General features: G+C 45.7%; 1 protein-coding gene across 1 annotated transcript in view; it reads left to right on the top strand.

The window, feature by feature from the left end:
- ubr4 (ubiquitin protein ligase E3 component n-recognin 4) overlaps positions 1–14,717 on the top strand; it is a 62,809-nt gene that overhangs the window by 35,942 nt on the left and 12,150 nt on the right. Inside the window, 25 exon segments of the mRNA XM_042097405.1 lie at positions 317–430; positions 1,255–1,464; positions 1,764–1,913; positions 3,004–3,231; positions 3,502–3,580; positions 3,944–4,159; positions 4,451–4,619; positions 5,964–6,108; positions 6,265–6,350; positions 6,451–6,538; positions 6,649–6,842; positions 7,584–7,823; positions 7,949–8,087; positions 8,981–9,106; positions 9,374–9,502; positions 10,256–10,608; positions 11,320–11,410; positions 11,532–11,616; positions 11,781–11,908; positions 12,194–12,323; positions 12,555–12,712; positions 12,915–13,024; positions 13,615–13,756; positions 13,881–13,962; positions 14,249–14,422. Of these exon segments, the coding sequence (XP_041953339.1) occupies positions 317–430; positions 1,255–1,464; positions 1,764–1,913; positions 3,004–3,231; positions 3,502–3,580; positions 3,944–4,159; positions 4,451–4,619; positions 5,964–6,108; positions 6,265–6,350; positions 6,451–6,538; positions 6,649–6,842; positions 7,584–7,823; positions 7,949–8,087; positions 8,981–9,106; positions 9,374–9,502; positions 10,256–10,608; positions 11,320–11,410; positions 11,532–11,616; positions 11,781–11,908; positions 12,194–12,323; positions 12,555–12,712; positions 12,915–13,024; positions 13,615–13,756; positions 13,881–13,962; positions 14,249–14,422 (3,766 nt within the window).

Here is a 14,717-nt window from a genome sequence, read left to right as displayed (position 1 = left end):
ATAAAGACCCGAAAAATCTGACACATCCCCACAGTCTCAGCACGTTGTAGCTGAGCAAGAGCCTCAAAACACCACATTGGCAAATTAACAAAAGCTTATTTTCATTCCATAGTTCCAACACACACACACACACACACACACACACACGAGCACCTTGTCTGAATACACACCAACATACAAAAGCCATCCAACCAGAGCTATTTGGGTTCTTGTTCTTGCTGGTCCTCTATGATGTGGAATTCTCTATGATGATGATCCTATTAGGACTGTGAGAAGGTCCTCCTAATACTTTTGTGCGTTTATTTGGGATCAGCAGGACGTCTCCAAGAAAAACGAGAGGAGTCCCATCAACGAGGTCCACCTGGTCATCATGAGGCTCCTCAGCGTCTTCATGTCTCGCACCAAATCTGGATCCAAATCCTCATCTGAGGTACCTCATCATTCACAACTGCTCACTATGCACACTAGACGTCTTAGCACTGCAAGCTGTTATGCTGTAGGGTCATGGATGGTCATGGTCATGGATGTAAATAATGGCTATACCAACAATGTAGTATAACTGTATAGAATAATATAGCAGCACAGAACTAAAGGATTTGAGTTGATTTCTCCCACCATGTGTAGGGCAATTCCACGGAAAATGGACTTTAGTCATCCATAACGCCAGGGAAATGCCTTGGCATTTGTATGATGTGAATGATAACATTCATTTTTTGTGCATTTTTTCTCATGTACATTCTTCAGCCAAATTTAATTTAATCATTCACATCATACCATACCATCACATTTTATTGACGTTATGGATGTTACAAAAAATGTAATTTTCCATGGAATTGCCCAGTACTATTTTAATCCGTCTGTGGCATGAAGGAAATGAGCGGTTAAAAAACGTTGACTACAGTTGCAGTGTCAGCTTAACAGAAATGCAAAAAATGACAGTGCAGTGTAAAATGAATCAGTTAAAAAGAAAAGTCCTATAAAGGAAGCAAGCCTTGAATGATGCCTAACCTCTCTCTCTCTCTCTCTCTCTCTCTCTCTCTCTCTCTCTCTCTCTCTCTCTCTCTCTCTCTCTCTCTCTCTCTCTCTCTCTCTCTCTCTCTCTCTCTCTCTCTCCTCTCTCCTCTCTCTCTCTCTCTCTCTCTCTCTCTCCCCCTCTCCCTGCCTCTCTCTCTCTCTCTCTCTCTCTCTCTCTCTCTCTCTCTCTCTCTGCCTCTCTCTCTCTCTCTCTCTCTCTCCCCCTGCCTCTCTCTGCAGTCGTCGTCGCTCATCTCCAACGCCACGGCGACAGCCCTGCTCAGCCTAGGTGCCATCGACTACTGTCTGCACGTGCTCAAGTCGCTGCTGGAGTTCTGGAAGACGCAGCAGGGCGAGGAGGAGCCGGCGGCCGCCAGCCAGCTGCTCAAGCCCCACGCGTCCTCCTCCCCACCGGACATGAGCCCCTTTTTCCTGCGGCAGTATGTCAAGGTGCGTGGGTCACTGCCGTCCAGCCTGAACAGTCTCTCAGGGTGCCAGCTGCAGCCGCTGTGAGAGTACAAGACAAAGACAGTGACGTTTTGAAGAGATTTTTACTCTTATGTCTATAATAACATGTGTGGTTGATTTGTTGGAGATGATCAGGAACAGCACAGTTAAATTAAATAAATTAATTTATTTAATAATAATTAAATACTTTTATGAATGATCATCTCACAGCATGTTGTGAGATGTTGTATTTTTGTCTCCTATCCTTCTGATGATTGGTGTAACAGTCTTGCTCATCACAGGGCCACGCCTCTGACGTGTTTGAGGCCTACTCTCAGCTGCTCACCGAGATGGTGCTTCGGCTGCCCTACCAGATCAAGAAGATCGCCGACACCAACCCACGCATCCCACCCCCCATCTTTGACCATTCCTGGTTCTACTTCCTGTCCGAGGTAGCCTCCTAACTGGTCTTTTCTCTACGCTCCTACTCTTTATGCAACCGCTGTAGTGTGTAGCTGTTCTCAGAAGTTATGGTGAGACTTTCCGCAGTTCCTCTCATAACCATAGCTTTAGGTGGTTCAGTAACAGTATCATGTTGACCTGTAATCAGAATCTCCCTTTTTTTATGTCTCTGTATTCCTATTCTATAATGAGCCTTGTAATATAATTGACATATGCAGTGTTTCCCACAGAATTTAATTCTATTTGTGGTGGCAGTTTTGCAGAATTAACTTGAATGAATTAATGAATGCAGAATTAACTTGAACCGTTTTTAACAAATTAGCGCAGCATGGTTATGATGCTAACTAGATTTAAGCACAATTTTTGGTACAACCTGGAAAATCATTGTGGTGGTCAATGTTGATATTGTGGTGGGCCGCCACAAATAAGTCAATGTATGGGAAACTCTGATATGTAAGTTGCTTTGGATAAAAGCATCTGCTAAAAGAATATTTCTGTCTAAGAGTACGTTCAGACTAAGCGTCTTTTTCTCAGCTGCCGGCGTCCGTTTTACATTATAACCCTATGGAGTAGACCGTGTTTTCAAAAAAGTCGTCGGCTTCTTTTAAAACGCGACTGCAACCGTCTTTTTCTGCAGCTCAGAAGTTGAGAAATGTTCAACTTCTAGCGGAAAAACGCCATACGTCATGCTGTCTTTTTTACAGATGACCAATCACAAGCAGATTACCGAGACCTGTGGTTTCCCAGAAGGTGACAGAACACCGGTCGAGAGACTCGTTTTAGTGTCTGAGCATAGGGAATTGTTTGACATGACTTCACAACTTTACCATAACATACCAAAAGCAATAGCCAACGTGAGTTTTCTCTTCCGCGGCATTTTGTACGTTAGTCACTTTGTCTATCGCAAAAAGACGCTTCCGGCTGCTTTTTGGAACAAGAACGCTGGCAGATTTTTTTTTTCAAACTGAAAAAGCGGTCTGCATAACTTCTTTTGTCAGAAAAAGACGCCAAGTCTGAACGTACCCTTAGTGCTGGTGTTTGAATGCTCTAACTGCCTCTCCTCCAATTCTCTCTCTGCAGTACCTGATGATCCAGCAGACGCCGTTTGTGCGCAGACAGGTGCGCAAGCTGCTGCTGTTCATCTGCGGCTCCAAGGAGAAGTACCGGCAGCTGCGCGACCTGCACACGCTGGACTCGCACGTGCGTGGCATCAAGAAGCTGCTGGAGGAGCAGGGCATCTTCCTGCGCGCCGGCGTCGTCACGGCGTCCTCGGGCTCCGCCCTGCAGTATGACACCCTCATCAGCCTGGTGAGTGCTGCCGCTTTGTTTCCTGTTGTTGTTTTGAAGCTGGTTATAAACACCAAGTGTGTTGGGATTTATTGAATTTTGAATTTGCCTCGAATTTCCCCTTGGGGATCAATAAAGTGTTTATCTATCGATCAATCGTTTGTTTATAGTAAGTAAGTAAGTAAATTTAATTTATAGAGCACATTTAAAACAGTTTCCACTGACCAAAGTGCTGCACAGAGGATATGGCTAAAAAATAAAAAATAAAAGCAATCTGTTAATCTTTCACAGATGGAGCATCTGAAGGCCTGTGCAGAAATTGCCACTCAAAGAACCATCAACTGGCAGAAGTTCTGCATGAAGGATGAGTGTAAGTAGTGAGGCGCTCATCAGCATGTGTTCCTGAGGGCTCATCAGCATGTGTTCCTGAGGGCTCATCAGCATGTGTTCCTGAGGGCTCATCAGCATGTGTTCCTGAGGGCTCATCAGCATGTGTTCCTGAGGGCTCATCAGCATGTGTTCCTGAGGGCTCCTTTAACAGATTAGCTTTTGTCATGCAATAGACAAACAAAAACAAAAGCTCAAAAAGTCAAACGTGCCATTTGTTTAGTAATAAGTCACACCATAATTGATGATAACTTGTCATTAAGTAAGTTCTCCCAAGTGCTGTGTGTGTGGCTTCTCTAAATAACTCTCTCTCTCTCTCTCCATTTCCCTCCCTCTCTCTCCATAGCGGTCCTGTACTTCCTGCTGCAGGTGAGCTTCCTGGTGGACGAGGGCGTGTCCCCTGTGCTGCTGCAGCTGCTGTCCTGTGCCCTGTGTGGCAGTAAGGTCCTGGCAGCCTCCTCCTCGGGCGGTTCCAGCGGCGGATCAGGGGCCTCCCAGTCCTCCCAGAGCAAGTCCTCCAGCAAGAAGAGCAAGAAGGAGGACAAGGAGAAGGAGAAAGAGGGTGAGTGGAGGAAATGGGAAGCAGCCGCCTAGTTTCTGTTATGTGTCTAGCCATTGAAGAGAAGATGTGGCACATTGGAAAAAGATTTTAGTACAATGACAACTCTTGGAGCCTCTTTATTTTTGTTATTTTGTTCTAATTGTTCAATTTCAGTGATTGAAAAATCTTTATTTCATTATACAAAAATGAGATCCGTGTCAGTGATTTGTTATAATATCCAGTTAAAGAAAATAGAATCATTTAAAGTTGCATTGTGATAAAGCTGACCACGTTTGTCCTTGCGTTGACCAGGAGAGGGCGTTGGTAGTCTTGAGGATCAGCTGTGCACTGCTCTGGTCAGTCAGCTAAACAAGTTTGCAGACAAGGAGACTCTGATCCAGTTCCTGCGCTGCTTCCTCCTGGAGTCCAACTCCTCGTCTGTGCGCTGGCAAGCCCACTGCCTGGCCCTGCACATCTACAGGTACACATCTACATCTGCAAGCCACAGACACACCCTGGACTTGTACAGTATCTCCTCCACCTTGTTCAGTTAACTGAATCTAGGCACAGAGGAGGATTAGTTTTCCAACTCATAACAATGACTTCCATCATAAACTATATTATTAAAAAAAACTTGCCAATATGTTATTGTTCTTTCCATTGAAATGTGGACAATTCCAGCCATTTTTCACATAGATCACTGTTCCTCGAGGTCACTGAGTACTGTCGGTACAAAAACAAATTGTGCTACCTAGCTCGAGTTGCTGCAGCCAATAGCTCTAGGGCTTTTCTCAATATGCGTTCTTTTCTATACTTGTGTTCTCATGAACTTGAAAATCGTTCTGAAACGTCATCAATCACCACCGAAGTACTGTTCAAATTCACAAGTTCGCATTTATTCAAGAACGCATTACATTCCCGGAAGTGTTCTCGAATCCTTGGTTTTATCAAGAATGCATCGTGTGGTGACTTGGTGGATTGAAGATTCCACAATCATAATTGCTACTACAATCCGATCCATGTTTAGGCTATAAACAGTAGGCTACAGGCTTCACAACTAAAGTTAAATCATAACTGTCACTTAAACATTGTTCCCACGAGCACGTGAATATATTCTTATTAATATTTAATAAAAAATTTCGAAATGAAAAACAAACTTTAAACAAGCTGGTAAATTATGTTTTATTGTAAATGTCAGAAATACTGGGTAGACAGAGCAATAGGTAGGCCTAAATGACTAGACTCTCGAGCTGTTCCGAGGCTGCCGTTGGTAAGAATGCTGCGGTCTCAAACTGCAAATTGAGCGTAGTGTGTCCTTGCGTTCTCCAGAGTCTGGACTCACAATCTTAACTTTTCAAGTTCAAACTTTCAAGAACGGGAGACCGTTCTTTAACATACTTTGTATTGAGAAAAGCCCCTACACTCTAGGAGCATGATTTATATATTATGTTTGTTTTTTGTTTTTTTTTTAAGTATATTTTTTGGGCTTTTTATGCCTTTAATTAGATAGGATAGTGGAGAGTGACAGGAAGTGAGTGGGAGAGAGTGTCAGGGTGGGATCCGGAAAGGACCACGGGGCGGGAATCGAACCCGGGTCGTCGGCATACGGTGCAGGTGGCCCAGCCAGTCGCGTCACAGCTGGGGCCTATGTTTGTTTTTTTTACCGACAGTACTCGGTAACCTCAACAAACCGAGATTTATGTTAAAAAATGGCCGGAATTCTCCTTTAAAATTTGCCCGTCTGAATGTCTCTGTATCACTATTTTTCCTGTACATTGCCTTACCTGAGAAAGGTAGAAAAACACCTGTACTTGTCCTCTTGCAGAAACTCCAGCAAGTCCCAGCAGGAGCTGCTCCTGGACCTCATGTGGGCCATCTGGCCAGAGCTCCCTGCGTACGGGCGCAAGGCGGCACAGTTTGTGGACCTGCTCGGCTACTTCTCCCTCAAGACGCCTCAGACGGACAAAAAGGTGAGTCCACCCACAGTGTCATGAAATGTCCTGCCTCAACAAACTCATGTAATTTCTTCCACATAAATGTACAGTAACAAAGCACTGTATTGTAGACCTTAAGCATTCTATTGTTTAAGACGTGTCTGTTATGCTATTTTATGTTCTGTATGACAGCTGAAGGAGTACTCACAGAAGGCTGTGGAAATTCTAAGAACCCAAAACCACATCCTCACCAACCACCCCAACTCCAACATCTACAAGTAAGCATCTGCAAAGACCTCCTTCAGAGTTAACTTCAACAACATCATTATGAATTCCGCTTAATGATTTTGTCCCTCTGGTTTTTGTACTCTTGTTTAGCACCCTGTCTGGGCTCGTCGAATTTGATGGATTTTACCTGGAAAGTGATCCCTGTTTGGTCTGCAACAACCCCGAAGTGCCGTTCTCAGTAAGTGACACCGAAGCATGTTCAACTCTGTGACTGATGCCGTTTCATTGGGTGTCATGTTGAAAAAATATTTCATCATTCAAACCCATTTGCCACTGCTGTTTCTGCAGAACATCAAACTGTCATCGATCAAGGTAGACACGCGGTACACCACCACCCAGCAGGTGGTCAAGCTGATCGGCAGCCACACCATCAGCAAAGTCACAGTGAAGATCGGGGATCTCAAACGCACCAAGATGGTGCGCACCATTAACCTGTACTACAACAATAGAACAGTGCAGGCCATCGTGGAGCTGAAAAACAAGTGAGTGGCAGCAGCTCAAAACACTTCAAAGGGATTTATCAGCGCCTCTTGGCTTTTGAGTGCAAATGTTCATTTAGTTGTGGCAAAACGGTGTTTCACTGCCTTCACAGCCTTCATTATTTTACCTAGCCTTTAATTTCTTAGCCTTCTTTATCTGTGTTGATGATTTTTGTCTCCCTTCTTACAAATAAATCAATTATTTATTTTTATGACCCTTTCTTACTCACTTACTTTCTCTTTCTCTTTTTACTGCATACAAAATGCCCTTCTTATATTAACATTATCTATAAACACTATAGTGCATCAGATAACCATTTTCAGTTTGCCTATGTACATTGTATCTGTCCCTATCAAATAAACTAAATATAAATAAAAAAAACTAAATATAAATAATAACTTGCTTAAATTTTTATAGACGTTCTGAAACTTGTGAATGTAGTATATTTGGTAGCATCAGGTGTAGCGTAAAGAAGTCATGTGTTTTGAGTACATTTGTTAGGAAATCATGTGCAATGATTTAATGCAGTGATATTCAACCGGGGGGTCCGCGACATAAACAGAACGTAGAAAAGATGATTTGTATTCGTTTATAAAATATTGTATAGGCTGCATATGAGTCTGTGCTCAGTGTCTCTCTCAGCCAAGGGGTCCTTGGGTTAAAAAAAGGTTGAAGACCCCTGATTTAATGTACCCAATGTCCAAACCCAACATGCTGGTGACCTCTGTTTGGTTCTCCCTCAGGCCGGCCCGCTGGCACAAGGCCAAGAAGGTGCAGCTGACCCCCGGCCAGACGGAGGTGAAAATCGACCTGCCCCTGCCCATCGTGGCGTCCAACCTGATGATCGAGTTCTCCGACTTCTACGAGAACTACCAGGCCTCCACGGAGACGCTGCAGTGCCCGCGGTGCAGCGCGTCTGTGCCCGCCAACCCAGGAGTGTGTGGCAACTGCGGAGAGAACGTGTACCAGTGCCACAAGTGCAGGTGGGTCCAACGCTCAGCGTTGTGTTGCGTAGCGACACGTCTCGGTCTCGAATTCCCCCATGAGCCATGACGTGACTTGGAGATGTCTGGCTCGATGTTGACTGTGCCTCTCTCCTCTCTGCCAGATCCATAAACTACGATGAGAAGGACCCCTTCCTGTGTAACGCCTGTGGCTTCTGCAAGTACGCCCGCTTTGATTTCATGCTGTACGCCAAGCCCTGCTGCGCTGTGGATCCCATTGAGAACGAAGAGGACAGGAAGAAGGTGAAAAGAAAACACACACACACACACACACACACACACACACACACACACACACCACCCATCTACAGGATACAACCAGCACTCCCCCTACAGACACACACACACACACACACACACACACACACACACACACACACACACACACACCTACACAAACACACAGACACCTGGCTGAGCATCTGTGTCCTTTTGTTCAACACTGCACACACTTCCATACACACTCCCAGACAGTGGCCTACACACTATAAGCCCATGCACACTGCAGATTAACATGGACCAGAGCATCTGCTCATTTGGTAATGTTGCTCAACACTAAGGCTACGTTTATACGGTGACTATGAAAAGAGAAGACGCAGAAGTGGCGTCTCGTCTTTGTGTTTTTTTATTCGCGTTTAGACGAGCATTCTCAGGGGGAAATCTTTGTTTATATGAAGACGCAAGAGTATGTGATATTCGATTGGATATGCATTCCAGACCGCTGGGTGGTGGTGTGATAGAACCCCGGTACGTCACGCGCAGACATTCTAATTTGACAGTTTAGCCAGAGAGGTAATCAAGGATCTTTGGTTTAGCCGTTTAGACGGAGACGCAACCCGGGTCGTCTTCAAAACTCTACACTCTGGAAGGAGTCTTCAGATTTGTGCGTCTTCAAGCCCCGATGGCGGGGTCGCCGTGTAAACGAAAGCCCCTTATGATGAAATATTTTGTCGTCTTCCTTCGCAATCGTTCTCGTATAAACGGCCCCTAAGGTGAAGGACTATCACTGCAGCTGGATTCCAGTCTGATTAAATAATGCGCTGTCTCAGCTGGGTGGGTAACCTTATCTCCCTAACGTCCTTGGTGTGTGTGTCTGTGTGTGTGTGTGTGTGTGTGTGTGTGTGTGACCTTGCCAGGCGGTGACCAACATCAACACACTGCTGGATAAGGCAGACCGAGTGTACCACCAGCTCATGGGCCACCGGCCCCAACTGGAGAGCCTGCTGTCCAAGGTGAATGAGGCCGCCCCAGAGAAGACACAGGTGGGTCCCTAAGACCATCTGTCCCAATCAGGAGTCAAAGCATAACTTGTTTTGGTTTTTCTTCTCACAGACGTTTTCTCTCATAATTCTGTTTGGATTTGACATTACCTGTGACCCCTTTTGTTAAGATGGAGGCTTTATTATTATAACCTTTTTTTTAATTGATTAATGAATGTCAAATGTAATGTGTTGGTTTGCCCTTGTGTTGAATAGTGACTGCGTGAGCTTACTGGAGCGTGTCAGTGGTGTGTGTATGTGTGTCCACAGGATGACACGGGCGCCGGTGCAGGCCTGGGCACCTCCACGGCCAGTGTGAACCGCTACATCCAGCAGCTGGCACAGGAGTACAGCGGAGACTGCAAGACCTCTTTTGATGAGCTCTCCAAAATCATCCAGGTAGGATTATACTATCATATTTTCCGGACTATAAGTCGCACTTGTTTTTTTATAGTTTGGCTGCTCCTGCGACTCGGGTGCTATATATATATATATATATATATATATATATATATATATATATATATATATATATATGTATATGTTTCCTCATTTTTCCTCATTTTCCACATTTTATGACTGGTGCGACTTTTTCTCCGGTGCGACTTATAGTCCGTAAAATACGGTACACTATACATGCCACACCAGAATTTACATATTATATTATAATGTTATATATTCACAGTAACTATAAAAAAAGATACAAAGATGGGGGGCCAGTCCCACCCTATCTTATTTCCTCACTCATTTCACTGTTCTTTTCACTGTTCATTCTGAATAAAGGCATGAAGCACAAAAATATACTTCAAAAAAAGAAAAAGAACAGGATTATGGAAAAAACTAGTGCCTCTTTGGATACGCTTTGAGCTCTTTCCCAAAGTTATTAGCCTAGCCCATTAGTAGACTTTCATTATGATTTATGTTCAGTACCTGTAATGCCCACAGGCCCCTACATTAATGCCTTTTACATGGAGGAATATTTCTTGGGGGGGAAAAAAACAATTACGTTGCTATGCAGTGCACTGAACACTGCCTGTCTGTGTTTCTGTTCATCTCATGCTCTCTCTCTCTCTTTCTCTCTTTCTCTCTTTCTCTCTCTCTCTCTCTCTCTCTCTCTCTCTCTCTCTCTCTCTCTCTCTCTCTCTCCTGCAGAAAGTGCTGGCGTCGCGTAAGGAGCTGCTGGAATATGACCTGCAGCAGCGTGAGGCGGCCACGCGTTCCTCGCGCTCCAGCTCTGGCGCCCACCAGCCCACCTTCACGGCCAGCCAGTACCGCGCGCTCTCCGTGCTGGGCTGCGGCCACACCTCGTCCACCAAGTGCTACGGCTGCGCATCGGCCGTCACGGGCCACTGCATCACGCTGCTGCGCGCCCTGGCCACCAACCCCGCCATCCGGCAGATCCTGGTCCTGCAGGGCCTCATCCGCGAGCTCTTCGAGTACAACCTGCGCCGCGGCACCGGTGGCATGCGCGAGGAGGTGCGCCAGCTCATGTGTCTCCTCACCAGGTAACAGACCAACCACCTGTTGCATACACCAGAGACACAACACTCAAAACATCCTCCATAGAAATGCATGGGGTTAGTTTGTAACGCCAATATGGCCGCTGTCTACACATATCCCACCCCTTCCTCGTCAAAACGTCGACATGTGAATACATTCAGCCAATCATGTGATGTGATGTGAATACATTGAGCCAATCATATGGTGTGTTGTGAAGACATCGTGCCAATCATGTGTTGTGAACTCGCAGCTGGAGCAAGATTGGTGTCGTGAAGCCTTGCGCAAGCGCATTTCTGCCGAATAGGATGCCCGATAAGTGCCCAAAAAGCATTGCAATATGGCTGCCGAGTGGAGGAACTTAGGGCCTAAAAGGACTTTGCATATACTTAATATCTAGTACGTCTTACATATCTTATGTAGCACATCTTCAGTACTATGTATTATGTACTGTCTTATGTACTGCATCTGGTAATATATCAAGTGATTTGAAGAGAACGAAAAATTATTGACCCCTTGGATTATGAATGTGAAATGCATGATCATTGGAAGTGGACAAGAGCCCTCGAAAGGGAGATAATATTGTAAAGACACTGTCCATCGGTATTGTCCTGTGTATACCAGCAGTGCTGTTTAGCGTGTTTCATCAGTATTATTGGGTGCAACGTTTCTGATCTAGTAGCCCCATTCCCTTTGCTCTGCTCTGCTGTGCTCTGCAGAGATCACCCTGAGGCCACCCAGCAGATGAACGACCTCATCCTCGCCAAAGTGTCCGCAGCGCTCAAGGGCCACTGGGCCAACCCGGACCTGGTAAGTGTAAGTGATGATGTGGCACAGTGACCGTGTTCTTTGGTAATAATGACCAAATCTCACCCCAAAATGCTAAACGATTTTGTGTGTGTGTGTGTGTGTGTTTGTTATGGCTCTGCAGGTGAGCAGTCTGCAGTATGAGATGCAGCTCCTCACCGACTCCATTGCCAAGGAAGGAGGATGCTGGGAGTTGCGTCTGCGATGTGGTGGGTTCCGTTTGCGTTTCCTGTCTGTTTTTAGACTATGCACTTTTTCAATAGTATGTTTTCAACACTTTATTTATTTATTTATTTATTTATTTATTTATTTAACTTTTGTGCACTGAGCATTTGATCTCATCTTTGTCCACTCTGTGTTTGTTTGCGTTCAGCTCTCAGTCTGTTCCTGATGGCGGTGAACATTAAGACCCCCGTGGTGGTGGAAAACATCACTCTGATGTGCCTCAGAATCCTCCAGAAACTGATCAAGCCCCCTGCCCCTACCAGCAAAAAGAACAAGGTGAGCTCAGCCCTCTCCACAGTAGCTGTCTGAGTGTTTGCCAAACTCTCCATTAATGAACCGCTCTGCCAGTTATGACGTTCAGCCAAAAGCTTCTATGTTGAGGTTTCCAGCTGTTTATCCAAAGTAATTTAAAAGTTCGATACAGTGCAAGAAACTATAGACCGTATAGACAAGGCAGTTAACTTGAAAAAGTAGATTACCATGAGGAAATAAGTTTATTTTTTTGACTTGCTAGCTAGTGTAAATCTGTTCACTAAGCCAGTGTGTTGCGCTGTGTTCCAGGATTCTGCAGTGGAGTCCCTGACGACCGTAAAGCCATACAGCAACGAGATCCACGCACAGGCCCAGCTGTGGCTCAAAAAGGATCCCAAAGCCTCGTATGAGGCCTGGAAAAAGTGCCTTCCAGCCAGATGTAAGATGAAAGACCACATTCGTTTTTCACTGACTTTACATTGACGCCACCGTAATACAGCGTGTCAAATATACAAAGTTCAAAGCTTTGTTACCACTAACTATTGCGTGACTGCAAATATCCAAAAAGACAGATTGAAATCCCTCGAAATGAAAATTATGAAATTGTAATGTTGAGCTGTTTAAATCTTTGAGGTAATATCAATGCTGTTGTTTGTGGCTCCCGTTGCAGGTCAGGAGACTGTCTCGAAGCCTGCGAACAAGACGGATGTGCGGAGACAGTACCTGATGGAGAAGTACGTGTGGAAGTGGAAGCAGTTTGTCCGCTCGCGGTCCGAGAACCTGTTCCCACGCCTGCTCAAACTGGGCCACAACAACTGGCTGCGACAGGTACAGTAAACACCCTCCTGTTACCTCGTGTGCTGGGACATAAGGAAACAAATGGCTCTGAGGCCCAGTTAATGCACTGAGTATAAGCTGCACCCTTATGTTAGCATCATATTTAGATACAGTCATTACAAGCCATTGTACCAGCAAAGCCTGGAGTGCTGACATTGGGTCATCTGTCGTGTGTCCATTTTTCCCCCTCCAGGTGCTCTTCACCCCAGCCACTCAGGCGGCGAGGCAAGCGGCCTGCACCATCGTCGAGGCCCTCACCACCATCCCCAGCCGCAAGCAGCAGGTGCTGGACCTCCTCACAAGGTAACGGTCACTCTAAATGATCATGGTCATGAGGATCGATAATGCATTTGGTAAATTGCCTATGGCCTCAGCAGGCATTGTGTAAAAGACCAGAGTTGTAGCGTGTGTGTGTGTGTGTGTGTGCGTCAGACAGCTCCAGGTCATCATTGGTGTTTGGAGTTATTGACCGCAAGCATGTATTGTATGTTCATTGAAGGCCCCCTTGCCTGTGTCCCCAGGGCCCCCTACCCAAACTCCTACCCGCATACACGCACAAAAAGAATAAAGTGATTAATTACAAACTTATAAGTTCAGAGGTGATGAATAGCTACATGAATTTAAATGTGGAACAAAAATATGTTTTAATTTGGATTATACAGAATTTTGATTATCCAATTGGGTGTGTTATTGGGATTTTATACATTTAATGTGCGCAAATATAATTTTGGTAACCTTACAACCTCAGGCCAGGCAGCATTGTGCGGACCCCCTGCAATCTCTGGTGACCCCTAGTGGGGTCTGCGGACTCCAGGTTGGGAACCACTGCTCTAGTCTATGGGTCTAGACTTTGGCTGATTTAACCTTCATCATGTGCTTTGTGTCCTCCACAGCTATCTAGACGAGCTGAGCATAGCAGGGGAGTGCGCAGCGGAGTACCTGGCCCTCTACCAGAAGCTCATCAAGCCAGCGCACTGGAAAGTCTACCTGGCCGCTCGAGGAGTTCTGCCCTACATCGGCAATCTCATCACCAAGGTACTCAAGCACAGACACATTAATGATCGGAGCTGAAAGCGCTCTTGCTCTCTGCAATACCCCCTCGGTGGCTGTGAACGCTCCTACGCTAGAGAAATGCTAGAACTGTTTTTGTTTGCTATAGGAAATCGCCCACCTGCTGGCACTGGAGGAGGCCACCCTGAGCACAGACCTGCAGCAGGGCTATGCACTCAAGAGTCTGACCGGTAAGCTAGCGGGATTCTCATCATCTCCTTAGTGCTTGAACGGTTTGTAAGGTCTATGGATTAATGTTCAGTTCATACAGTATGTGGTGCTGTTCTGCTAGATGATAAGTATGCCTGCTGTTGTAACTCACCGGAACAACGGGAATAATAATTGTTTTCATCTGTCAATGCTTAGTTGTGAAGAAAAAGTTTAGGAGTTTAGGTTAATGGGCTGGCTCTGACGTGTGTCTGTGTGTGTGTGTGTGTGTGTGTGTGTGTGTGTTGCGTTGCGTGTTGCGTTGTCCAGGGCTGCTGTCCTCCTTCGTGGAGGTGGAGTCGATCAAGCGGCACTTCAAGAGCCGCCTGGTTGGCACGGTGCTGAACGGCTACCTGTGCCTGAGGAAGCTGGTGGTGCAGCGCACCAAGCTCATCGACGAGACGCAGGACATGCTGTTGGAGATGCTGGAGGACATGACCACAGGTCAGCAGGACGAGACTTGAGTTTTGAACTGTCTGCTGGAGAAACCATGCAATGGAAGATGAAACTTTATTGGACTCACAAGGGGAAATGTACCGGTGTTGCAGAACAGGAATCGGACAATATACACAATATAAGGGCATAGCATAAGGAGGCACACCGGGAACAAATCCGCTAGCTGTCTGCCCCATAAGCAGGCCGTCAAAAAAACACGTCTCTGTAGGCAGCCTAAGCTCTGAGATCTGTACAAAAAAAAACAATTGCTACCAACAAGGGTTGGCAACCCACTCAAAGGCAA

Source organism: Alosa sapidissima, chromosome 7 (genome assembly GCF_018492685.1).
Source record: "Alosa sapidissima isolate fAloSap1 chromosome 7, fAloSap1.pri, whole genome shotgun sequence".
Lineage (NCBI taxonomy): Eukaryota > Metazoa > Chordata > Actinopteri > Clupeiformes > Clupeidae > Alosa > Alosa sapidissima.
Note: the sequence above shows the minus strand (reverse complement) of the source record. Positions and strands in the feature narration are given on the sequence as shown.